Source organism: Fonticula alba (genome assembly GCF_000388065.1).
Source record: "Fonticula alba strain ATCC 38817 unplaced genomic scaffold supercont2.1, whole genome shotgun sequence".
NCBI classification, from domain to species: Eukaryota; order Rotosphaerida; family Fonticulaceae; genus Fonticula; species Fonticula alba.
Genome location: NW_009242971.1, coordinates 3,908,348 through 3,919,757, shown reverse-complemented (window position 1 = coordinate 3,919,757; position 11,410 = coordinate 3,908,348). Strand labels below are relative to the sequence as shown.

General features: G+C 66.0%; 3 protein-coding genes and 1 non-coding gene across 4 annotated transcripts in view; 2 read left to right on the top strand and 2 right to left on the bottom strand.

Moving 5' to 3' along the window:
* Positions 1-843: 843 nt before the first annotated feature.
* H696_00839 lies at positions 844-915 on the top strand. The gene has a single exon. It is a non-coding gene; the product is annotated as a tRNA-Pro (tRNA).
* Positions 916-1,146: 231 nt separating this feature from the next.
* H696_00838 (hypothetical protein) lies at positions 1,147-6,073 on the bottom strand (the record flags this gene model as incomplete). Its single annotated transcript, XM_009494724.1, has 11 exons — positions 5,753-6,073; positions 5,486-5,609; positions 5,166-5,384; positions 4,878-4,970; positions 3,870-4,724; positions 3,215-3,716; positions 2,910-3,030; positions 2,580-2,726; positions 2,366-2,500; positions 2,160-2,256; positions 1,147-2,003 (listed from the first exon to the last, which is right to left on the bottom strand). The coding sequence occupies exons 1-11, from the start codon at positions 5,864-5,866 to the stop codon at positions 1,147-1,149; spliced, it is 3,264 nt and encodes a 1,087-aa protein (XP_009492999.1). The 5' UTR covers positions 5,867-6,073.
* Positions 6,074-6,453: 380 nt separating this feature from the next.
* Positions 6,454-9,018, bottom strand: H696_00837 (hypothetical protein). The gene is made up of 4 exons (XM_009494723.1): positions 8,372-9,018; positions 8,057-8,174; positions 7,195-7,725; positions 6,454-6,993 (listed from the first exon to the last, which is right to left on the bottom strand). Exons 1-4 carry the CDS (start codon positions 8,987-8,989, stop codon positions 6,557-6,559), a joined length of 1,704 nt encoding a protein of 567 aa, XP_009492998.1. The 5' UTR covers positions 8,990-9,018; the 3' UTR covers positions 6,454-6,556.
* A 1,324-nt stretch (positions 9,019-10,342) lies between these two features.
* Positions 10,343-11,410, top strand: part of H696_00836 (hypothetical protein) — a gene marked incomplete at both ends in the record, with an annotated part of 4,315 nt that continues 3,247 nt past the window's right edge. The window contains 3 exons of the mRNA XM_009494722.1: positions 10,343-10,850; positions 11,048-11,122; positions 11,264-11,350. Coding sequence (XP_009492997.1) covers positions 10,343-10,850; positions 11,048-11,122; positions 11,264-11,350 — 670 coding nt within the window. The remainder of the gene's footprint in view (positions 10,851-11,047; positions 11,123-11,263; positions 11,351-11,410) is intronic.

The window sequence follows — 11,410 nt, the reverse complement described above, 5'->3', positions numbered from 1 at the left end:
ACCTCGGCTCTGTCATGTGATCGTGTGGGGTCGTGAAGGGGATTGAAAAGCGCAATTGCGGAGAGCAAGGAATTGGGTTAAGTCGAGGCTCCTCCGCAGGTGTCTCGCCTTGCGCATTCAGTTCACATGGTTGCGCGTTTGACCAAGTTAAGGCTCCAGATCCTTGGTGCTCCAGTCGCGGCCTTCCGGATTGACACGTGTGGCATCCGGAGATTCTAGACTGGACTCATTACATATCAGTGACAGTCTCCCTCTACCGCCGAAAGTGCTCCGTCCGAAGAGGGTCACTACACTCGGGCAAATAACCAACAATAAAGAAAGGGGGAATATGCTGGTGATCTGCATCTCGAACAGGGAGTACATCCGGGACCAAATCACACCGTTCGAGGGTGAGCGGCGTACACAGAGACCGAGCAACGGAAAGTCACGACCTCTGTTAAGAGAATGACCATCCTTTCGGGCGCTGTGTCCTTGAGGGGGGGGGGGGGAGGCGAGCAGAGGGGGCTCTTGTTTAGGGGGCGCCCGGAAGCGAGGAGATACATGCGAAAGGACCGGCAAATGAAGTGGAATGAATCACATCGCTGAGGAGCGACGTCGACACCGTCCTCCGGAGCAAGGGCGATAAGAGATGGATCTCCTCGCTATCTGGTCATGCGAGAAGGGCTTGACCGGCTTTAGCGGACAGACGACAACAGGCGGCAACTCAACAGGGCGAGGGGCGGCGGGTGTGGAGGAGGTGGACGGGGCGAAGCTCCGACGGTACGTCGGGGGGGGGGGGGGCTGACGTCGCAGATGCACGGGGTCAAAAGGGAAGGGGATAAATATAATAAATCCCTGGCGAAGTGTAACATAGTCTAATGGTATGATTCTCGCTTTGGGTGCGAGAGGTTCCGGGTTCGATTCCCGGTGTTCCCCATATTTTTGACCCTCCCCTTCTGGGCATGTCCCATGTCTGCCCAAACATGTGTGCGCGTGCGCGCCGGCGCCTTGGTCGGACGGGTGCGGGTACCAAACCACAGTTCATGCATTGGGGGAGGGGGGGGGGGGGGTGTTTATTTTTTGGCCCCCTCAGAGGGGAAAGGGATATGTGCATGGTTTGTGTGGTTGCGTGTATATCGGGAGGAGGAGAGGGCGACCCCGCGCAACTTAGGCCTGCTCGGTCACCGCCAGGAAGACATCCTCCAGGGTAGTCTGGCCGAGGTTGAAGTCCACCAGCAGAACTTCGCCGGTCGTGGGGGCGGCGGCGGCAGCGGCGGCGGCCAGACCGGCACGTCCGGCCAAATCCGCCTCGCAGGCCGCCACACGCGCCTCCACATCATCTAGCAGGGCCATGATGGATACGCGGGCCACCGTCGACGGGAAGGTCACGGTCACGGTGAGCTGCTGCAGGGCGAGAGCCTGGACCGCGCGCACGACCCGGCTCCGGTCATCCAGGGCCGCCGGCGAGTCGACCACCTGCTGTGCGGTCGAGCCAGCGGCAGGGCCCATGCCCGCGGCAAGGGAGCCGCCTGGACCCGTGGCCGCCGGGGCCGGAAGCATTGCTTCGAGGCGCGCCGCATCGGCCAGGTCCCTGGGGCCAATGTCCCCGAGACTGGGCACACTGATGGAAAAGTCCATACCCAGACGGCCCATCCAGTCGGCCAAGCCCCGGAGGGAGCTCACCAGCCCCGGGAGCCCCCCGGCCGACTGGCCGTCAGCCTGTCTGCCGGCCGTCGGCGCGTAGGCCAGCACCAAGTTCAGCCGCCAGCCAGCGTGAGCCGACTTCAGAGAGAGGCTCGTGCCGACCGAGCACACCTGGCCATGGGAAATGATGGCAATCTTGTCGGCCAACACGTCGGCCTCCTCCATGGAATGCGTAGTCATGATGATGATGCGGCCGGTGGTCTCCCGGCGTGGGGGGCCGTCCGCCGGCGGGAGCATCGAATTGGCGCGCTTGCGCTGCCGGAGCAGCAGCGACCACACCTCCCGGCGGATGTACGGGTCCATGCCGGTGGTGGGTTCGTCTGAATTGACACATGGCAAGCCCGGCGGCGAGGGGGACACCACAGGAAGGACATCGGGCAAGAGTGAGACATGGCGCTCCCTTTGCAAAAGAGGCACCCCGTGCAACGGGAGCAGAGGGGGGGGGGAGGGGGCTGGCCTCAAAAGGCGGCACGCACCGAGGAAGACGATGAAAGGATCACCAACGAAGCAGAGAGCCACCGACAGGCGCCGGCGCATTCCCCCGCTGTACTCGCTGACACGCTTGTCCGCCACCTGAGCCGGATGGGAGGGGGCACGGGCGCCGGGCGTTAGTTGCGGGGAAGCCCAAGGGGGAGGGCAAAGGAAAGAGAGGGGGAGCGAGAGAGGCGCATCATGAACGCACGTCAAGCAGACCGACTTCTTGCAGCGACTGGCGGACCAACGCCTCCAGCGCGCCTGACGGACCGGTGATACCACGGAAGCGAAGGAAGAACTCCAGGTGCTCACGCGAGGTCAGGTCGTTCCAGAGGATGTCATGCTGAACCAGATGCCCGGGGGATGCATTGTCAGTGGGAGCCCAGCGGGCCATCTAGGGGGGGGGGGGCATGGCAGCGCACCTGCGGGCAGACACCGGTCAGCGAGCGGATCTGGTCCAAGTCCCGGCGCAGGGACAGTTGGCCATAATTGAAGAAGGCATCGCCGCGCGTGGCCGACAGGAACCCGGTCAGCAAGTTGATGGTCGTGGTCTTGCCGGCGCCATTGTGCTGGTGGAAGGCAAGCGCGTGTCCCACCCCGACAGTGATTCCCCAAGGAGAGATGCAAGCGGGAGAGGTGGCGCCGGAAGAGAAAGGGTCAGCTTGCAGGGGCAAAGTGTTGGAAAGCGGGTGCCGCAGGGGGAGGGAGGGAGGGGGGAAGCGCGCGCGCGCGACAAAAATGGCCACACGCACACCGAGGACCGCCAGGATGCACCCGGGATCCGCCGACAGGCAGACCTGGTCCACCGCGCGGAGGGTGCGCTTCCAGTCATCCCGGCAGCGGAGCAGACCCTTGGCACTGAGCGACACGAAGCTGTTGGGCCGCCGACATCCAAATGGCAGTTAGTGACGGTCGCAAAGATGCGGCAGAGACGGGGGGAGAATGACCAAGAACAAGGCCAAGCAATCAAGCGGCTCGGGCCTCTCCCCCCCCCCCCCCCCCCCCCCCGCGCGCCCAGCACAAATGGGCCGGGCTTGAGGATGTAAAAGCCACGCACTCCTTGCCCAGACCGGCGATCACCAGGCCGGCAGCGGCGCGATCTAGATGCTCGCGGTCCAGGTCATCCGCCCCCGGGGTGGCCAGCTGGTCCAGCGTGCGAACAACCAGATCCGCCTCGTGGGCGGCGCTGCCATCATGCTGCAGTTGGTTGGCCGCCGGGCCGCTGGCGGAGGGCAGACGCACCGGCCCGCCGGGGCCACCGGGCGTGGCATTCAACTGGCCCAGGGCAGCCTCGATGGCCTCGCGCGTGGCCGCATCCGACCCCGTGCCGGCCGGAAGCCAGGACCGCCAGTAGCTCGGGAACAGGAAGAAGACCGGATGCCGGCCCTGGCCATGGGACCCCGGCCACACCGCGTCAAAGTAGAGGAAGAGCACCGCAAACAGGAGGAAGTTCAGACCAAGCATGCCGAGTGAGTTGAGGGCCGATGGCACGACAAAGGCGCACGGCACACCGGCATCGGCGATGCAGTGCGTCTGGCTGAACTCCGTCCAGGAGTATACTGCGTGTCAGCAGGGGGGGGGGGGTGGGGGGTGGGGGGGGGGGGGGGGGGGGGGGGGGGGGCATGCTGTTAGATGTGGTGTCGGCGGGCACGACCAAGTGCCTCCCGTGGACCGGGGTCGACCGACAGTCGGGAGGCCGGGAGCCAACGTACCGTCCGAGTCTGGAACCTTGTAGGCGTCATTGATGTCGGCCATGATTTTGGCGAAGTTGAAGAAGGGCAGGAACTGGAAGAAGATGGTCACACCGCGGGGAACGATGCTCCAGTTCCACAGGAGCTCCAGCATGGCCCGGCTGTTGATGGCCGAGGCGAAGAGCATGCCCAGCACAAAGAGGCCCATGCCCACTTGGAGCGCGGTGCGGGCCTTGCTCACGAACACCGACGCCAGGTACACCACCATCAGCATGGCCACCGAGAAGGCCAGAAACACCACCCCCAGCAGCAGGGGATCGGTGCGCGTGAAGAACCGGAACCCAAAGAGATACCCGCAGCCCAGCTGCACCAGCACCGCCAGCAGGGAAAACCCCACGGCCAGCACCAGCCACGAGGCCCAGTACGCCGGGGCCTGAAGCCCGATCATGGTCAGCCCCCGGCGCAGGTGGTTCTCCGTCTCGAAGGAAATGTGGTACAGCTGGAAGACCAGCAGCAGGGTGAGCCCCGCAAAGTAGAAGGTCATGCCGTAATCTTCATCCGAGGAAATGAGCGCCTGTGTGTAGCCCATTTGCGGGAAGGTTTTGGACCAGGCCCGCAGGTCCACTCCCACCCTTGGCCGGGCGCCGGGCGGATCGTCAGCGATGTCCACCTCCACCGGGTGCATCTCCCCCGCCCCGGGGGTCGACGCCACGCCGAGGGTGTCATTCAGCGAGAGGGTGATGATTGCTCGGTCGAGGGCCACCTGGAGCTCGGTCCGGCCATCGGGCCGGGCGCGCGGATCAACCACCGTGTAGGTGGAATTGAAGAGGATGGTGTAGCTGAAGTTGGATGGGACGGCCGAGTGGAAAATGAGGCCTGGGGGATGGTCGAGCGGCAACGAGGAGCAGGGGCAAGGGGAGAGTAGGGAGGAAGCCGGGTGAGCGGACGAGTCCAAAGGGATGGACCTGCCAAGCAGCGACCTGGAAGGGGAACAGGCGCGCATGCAGCCACAGGGGCAAGAGGGCGTACCAATGCCGGTGGTGTTCGGGTGGCGCAAGATGAAGTCATTGAGCTGACGCGCGTCGGGCAGCACCTCGATATCCTCGTCGGCCAGGTGGTTTTCTGACAGGAGCGATGGTCGAAGGAGGGGGTGTGAGGGCGGAGTGTGCGAGCAGGTGTGCGGGCAGGTGTGCGGGCAGGTGTGCGGGCAGGTGTGTGTGTGTGTGTGTGTGTGTGTGTGTATGAGGGGGGAGCAGAGGAGAATCCCATGGGCAAGGCAGGGCACAGGCGGGGACCCCGGCACAGGTGAGAGCGCACCAAACTTCACCTGGTCCAGGATGCGTGCGACATTGAGCTCGGTGTCCGGATCGTTCCAAGCCTGGTGGGACCACTGGTTGATGGTGTTCACGGTCGAGTTGGGATAGTATTGGGTTGGGTCGACGGCATAGCGGATCGCCCGGCAGGGAGCCGATGGGGTTTTGCTGAAGGGAAGGCACTCGGGCAGAGCGCCGATCGCCAGGACCGGCTGCTCGGGGACTGAGGGCGAAGGCCCACCATGAGTCGATCAGTACATGTGACGGGGGATGGCATGGCCCACAGCCAAGGCCCCTCTCAGGGGAAGGCAAAATGCCACGCACTCAAGGGGAGGGGATTGTAGGGATTGCTACCGCCAGACTTAGGCAGCAGATCCAGGACGATCAGCAGCAGGGTAAACAGCAGCGGTGCCAGGATGGCCAGCATGGTGGATTTCCAGCTCCGAGCCTGTGGGGGCCAGGTGACAAGCGGGTCGAGGCATGTTAGTGTGGGGTGGCGAGGCGACGCGGAGAGGCAGGGGCAGGGGAGGAGGGGGGGGGGGGGGGGGGCGGCCAAGCCCGCTCCGGCATGCCGGTCGGGCGAGAACATACCGTGACAAGGGCCTGCTTGCGCAGGAGCGCCGTGAACTGGTGCCAGAAGGTCTGCAGGCCGGAGCGATTGCGCGGGATGCTCACCCCCGGGGCGAGGGTGCTGGCGTCCGGCATGGTGGCAAAGGCAGGGTCCGGCACCGGGGAGCTGGGCAGGCAGGGAGCGCGGGCGAGGAGACGGAAAGAGCCCGAGGAGGAGGGGGGGGGGCAGGGGCGAAGAGAGAGAGAGAGGCTCCGGGAAAGGTGGGGTGATTAGCCAGGCCGCCACTTGCCTGGTGCGGGCGGTACCTCCTCCTGAGGCGGGTGCTTCCAGTGTGTGTGTGTGTGTGTGTGTGTGTGTGTGTGTGTGTGTGGTCCGCATCGCCTCGCCTCCCTTCCCTCCCTAGCTAGCTCCGTCGGTCCGTGGTTCCGCAGTTCCGATCATCGTACCACAGGCTGGCAGTGGCCAATCGCGCCTCCCCTCCCCCCTCCGGGGGCCATTTTGAGCGGCGCATTGCCGCTGAGAACCCCGACCGCCCGGCCCGGCCCGGCCCGGTCCCGGTACCGGACTGGCGCCCCAGCTCCCCTGCCCCCGATCACCCCCACGTACTTCCGGGCCCAGCCCCTCCGGGGGAGAGAGAAAAAGAGAGAAGGAGAAGAAACACCGGAGGTCTTGTCGTCAGGGCCGCCCCCCCCCCCCCCCCCATGTCTTACACCTCCGCGTCTACCACGCCTGGTTGTGTGCGTCTATTTTGTTTTTTTTCTGCTTCCCCGCGCCTGCGGGCGCGTGTTGACCGGAGTCCCGATTCGTTGGCACCTGGTCGGGCATCAAACAAGGTGCTCGAAGAAGAGGCGTTCCCGGCACGACCGAATGTCCTCCCAGCTGCTGGGGGTGCGTCCCAGGGGCGATGAGGGCGCGGTGTCCTGGAGGTCGGCCTGCTCGTCGGCCGGGCCCACTGCCGGAGCAAAGTCCGGCAGGAAGGGGACCACCGCCACGGAGGTGAGCCCCGGCTCGTCGGCCACCGAGGGGTGCTGAAACTTGCTGGAGAAGATGTTGAAGGCAATGCGCGGGACCAGGTCTCGCGGGTCGCCATCGGTGTCGCCCCGGAGCAGCCGGTACAAATTGAGATGCTGCGAGAGGAGCATGTACCCCTCGTCGGCCGAGCCATCCGGCATGCCGAGAACAAAGGCCCGCGCGGGGACGCCCAGCCGCGTGGCAATGGCGAGGTACGCCTCGCGCGTGGCACGGTCGGGGTTGGTGTTGTCTGGGTGGTGGCGGAGAGGCAGGAGAGACAGGCACGTCGATGGCAGGCTTGCGGGTCAGGCAGGGCGGGGAAGAGGAAGGACAGGGGGGGGGGGCAGCGCCGCGATGGCGATACCGATGCTGATGGTGATGGAGGGCATGCTGCCCCGCCAGTTGACATGGGCATGTGCCGGGGATCCGGCCAGCGGGGGGAGACACGCACCGACGACAACGCTGTGGCCGGCGGTCAGCAGGCGGTCGGTCAGGCGGATGCACGCCTCGCGGGACTTCAGGAGATCCTGATTGACGCGCAGGTACCGACGGGCGGGGGTCTCGGGCGCCGGGGCGTCGTCAGAAGCGCCGGACCCGGCGACCGGGACCTTGGCATCGAAGCCACCAAGGCCGCGAGACCGGACATCCTCCGTGCGGAAGTACCGCCTTGCGAAGGTGGACTTCCCAGAGGCCGGTGGCCCGACCAGCAGGACCAATTCGGCCCCGGCAGCAGGGGCCCCTTGCTGGGTCAGGGCTGTGATGCGGTCCTGCACCTGCCGGTGCTCCGGGGTCCCGGATTTGGGGAAGCTCCGCGGCTCGAAGTGCCGCAGAACCAGCAGCTCCGGCACCACCGGGGTCCCGAAGAAGATCTCCTCCGGGAGAAAGAATGGCAGCCCGTTGTTCGCGGCGAACAGCCGATCCGCGGCACTGTGGTCGCTCGGCCGGCCGGCCGCGTCACCCACGAAGAACGAGCGCTCTTGATCTTTTTTTTTCGGCCAAGGGGTGCGGGGGCAAAAAGTGGACGCCAGGTGGCGGTATGGTTAGCATACGGGCATCTTTGAATGCATGTGCTTATGGGCGAGTTTGCGTGTGTGTGTGTGTGTGTGTGTGTGTGTGTGTGTGTGCGTGTGTGTGTGTGTGTGTGTGTGTGTGTGCGCGCGTGCGCGCGCGCGAATATACACACTCACACACTCACACACACATGCACCGGGCGTGTCCACATGCATGCGTTGACAAGCGGAAAAAGAGGGTGAATGCCAGCCACGTGGAGATGGCGTCCCGGCCGGACGCGCTAGCAGCCTCGCCGAACGTACCGATCTCAAGGCCGTAAGTGTCGGCCATGCGAGCCACAAAGTGCAGCCACATGCCCCGGCAGGGCTTGCGGTACCCGTCGCGTGAGAGGGCCGCCGAAAAGCAGAAGGGGATGTCGATCTGCCAGAGGGAAAGGGAGGGCGGGCAGGGGGGGGGCAGGGAGATGGGCAATGCCAGTGAGAAACGAGAGCCCAGGCGCCGGCAGGCCGGTGGAAGAGGCCGAGAAAGGAAGGGGAGGAAGCAGGAAGACCAAGGGAGTCCCCTTGGTGGGGGGGGGGGGGGGGGAAAAGCACGAAAACACCCACAAGATGGCGTACATGCGAAGCGATGTCCTCGAGCTTGGTGCGCATCTCCCTCCGGTGGGAGGCCTCCATGTCCGGAGAGACGAATTGGTTGGAGAAAATGGCAACCAGCCAGCCGGCCGAGTGCAGGGCTTGCAAGGTGTCCCGGACCTCCGACAGATGACCCGCCCCACGCAGGGGGGTTTCCAGGGCAGCCAGACTCTTGGGGTCCCGGCTGACCGTGGTCACCGGGCGCCGGGGGGCCTGGCGCTTGCGGGACGATCCGGTCGCGGCCTTCTGGCCCTCGGGCGTCAAAAACACCCAGTCACTCGGGCCACGGGGGTAAGTCCCCCGGTGGGGCCGAATCAGGGTGAAGTCCATGTCGAAGGCGGCCACGCGCAGGGGCTTCGGCGCGGCGCCCTTGCCGGCCGCGCGGCGCAGATGCTCCTCCAGCGACAGACTTTCCCCATAGATCAATGTGCCGGAGGTCTCGCGCGGCAGCCAGAACATCGGGTGCCGGGAGGTCCGGGGCTTTTCGTGTTGACACTTGTCGGACTGCGACTTTTCGGGCTGAGACTTGTCAGGCTGGCCTGGGCGCTCGACGCCCAGAGCTTGGAAGAGCGTCGGCTGGTTCCGGGGGCTGGTCCGCTTCATCGGTGGATCGTGTGTGTGTGTGTGTGTGTGTGTGTGTGTGTGCAGGGGCAGGCGCGGCTGGATGCGGATGCCGGCACGGGTGCAGACGCGGGCGCAGGTGTCGGCGCAAACGCTGGCGCAAAGGCGAGGGGACGGGGGATCAGGGAGTGGGGTGAGGGGGCGCAAAGGGCCGGAGGCAGAACCATTGATTATGGCATGCAACAAGCCAGTGCCAGGGGGGAACTTGCTCTTGACGACCGGCGGCAGATCCCGCCCGGCCGCCCGGCCGCCCCCATGCCGGAACATGGGCGAGGGCGATCTGCCGCGCCCGACCGTGTCCCCCCCCCCCCCCCCCCGTCCTGGGCCATCTACGCCCCCCCCCCCCCGGTGAAAAGACCACCAGGCCGAGGGTGGCGCAAGATGACGCGTGCCAATGGTTCAGCCGAGATGAGGAGCATTCGCTGCAAATGGCGCGCAGCTGCCGACGAACGAGATATCAAATATCGTGTCAAAAGTCGACAATCGAAATAACATTCCCGATTCACGGCGCTCCGCACTCACGATCTGCTCCGCCCGGGAGGTGGCGGGCGGGCGGGCGGGACGGCGAGGCCCCCCTCGTCGCGTCCGGACACGGCTTGGTAAACCAAGGAAGTCCCGAAGGACGTCCCCCCCCCCCACCCTCCCCCCTCGCGGGCTCGGGTGGCCTCGCGCACACTGGGGCCAGGATCGCTCCCGGTGCTGGGGCCTTTTTTTGGGCACGGGCGCCCCCCTCCCCACGCCCCCCCCCCCCCCGGATCACACATCAGATGGCCGCCGAAGCAAGCAAATGGTGCAGGCGCGTTGTGTTCGCTTGTGCACACTTGCCGCCACGGGGGGGGGGAGGGGCGCCTCGGAAGCGGGCGCAAGGGGGCAAGAGGGGCCCACGCCCGCGCCCACGCCTGCACCGGCACCTGACCCGCGTGCCTGGCCGTCCGCCGGCCCGGCCGGCGGCTACCCACAATTGATCCCGGCGCTCTGGGAAGGGATGGCCAGACAGATCACGGCCCAGCTGTTTATCGGTCACTCCCTGGGCGGGGCCCATCCCCCCGCGGCCGAGCAAGTGTCCCCGCAAACCCCTCCTCCCTGCCCCTTCCGCCACCGCCTCCACCTTCCTCCCCTCCCTGCCCCTTCCGGCCTCCCGCCCTTCGCCTTTGCCCCCCCTCCCCTTGGCTCCGGGGAGAAGGACTCGAAGCCGCAGGACGCGAGGACGCCTGCCCATCTACTCTCGCCGTGCTTGCCGGGCCTTCCTTCCCCTCCTTCTCCCCCTCGTCCTCGTCCTCCCCCTCGTCCTCCTTGCGCGGGGGGCCTTGCATTCCCTGCGTGCAGCTTGCCTCGATGTTGGCCTCGCAGCTGACCTCCCTGCCGCGGGTCTTCCCCAAGTCCGGGGTACATGCGCGCTTCTTCCCCCAGTGTCATGAGGACGCCTTCCGCATGTTCGGCGCGGTTCTCGGCTGGAACGCCGGGCTGGCCATCCGCGAGTCGCATTGGGGCGAGCCGGAGCAGCATCTTTGCCCGTTTGAGCTGGACAGCGGCGGGCCGTCGGTCTGGACGTCCGGCATCATGGCTCCCCGGCCACGCCATGCCCGACAGAGCTCCTGGGAGACGCTCCTCTGGCCGCAGCTCCCCTCCTCAGTTTCTCGGACCCTGGACAATGCGATCCTCGGGGGATTATACACCTTGGACTCGCAGACCCAGCTGCCTCCGCCGACACTCATTTCGGTCTTCCACCCGGGGAGCCAGCTGTTTGTTCGGACGATCCGCTCGCCGGTCGGGGCGTACTTCCTCAGCGACGAGCACATCCCGGCTGATGAGCTGGTCATCACGCACTCCGACCATTTTGACCGTGCGTCCACGCGCACGCGCGTCCCGGGCACTGCTGTGCCCCGACCGACTGGGCCCCGTGCTGGGCCCTCCCGCCCCCGACTCGTGGCTAACTCTCGTGCCTCCTACTGCTGCACTCGCTTCTTTTTTTTTTTTTTTTTTCGTCGGCTGTGCTTGCCATGCCGCGTCCCCTCCCGCCCCCCCTCCCTCCGCCCTCAGGTGCCGATGACATTGCCGCGCTCATCGAGTCCCAGGCCCCCCTCACAAGGTTCACATACAAGTGCTACACTTCCTGTGCGTGAAGCCGTCCTGTTGGCGGTTGCCTCTCCCCCCCCCCCTCTCTCTCCCTTCCTTTCTCGCCGCTGCCATCGCCGCCGCCTTTTCCCTTGCCCCCCCCCCCCTCGGCTGGCCCGATTGCTGATACGCAAGACCCAGTCTACTCGTCCGTGATCATGCGGAACAGTCGCTTTTATGCGGCCATTGAGAAGCACCGAGCCACGCTCAAGTCCTTGTCCCTCGAAAGTGCGCTGCCCCCCCCCCCCTCCCCCTCCCTGCTCCCCCCTGCTCCCCCCTGCTCGCCAT

What these genes read in the sequence shown, in the direction of transcription:
- H696_00837 (XM_009494723.1), bottom strand. Translation starts at nt 8,989, where the DNA reads ATGAAGCGGACCAGCCCCCGGAACCAGCCGACGCTCTTCCAAGCTCTG. An exon ending in TCGAGGACATCGCTTCGCAT is followed by an intron (nt 8,175 to 8,371) that starts GTACGCCATCTT and finishes TCCCTCTGGCAG; the next exon opens with ATCGACATCCCCTTCTGCTT. An exon ending in CGGCCACAGCGTTGTCGTCG is followed by an intron (nt 6,994 to 7,194) that starts GTGCGTGTCTCC and finishes GCCACCACCCAG; the next exon opens with ACAACACCAACCCCGACCGT.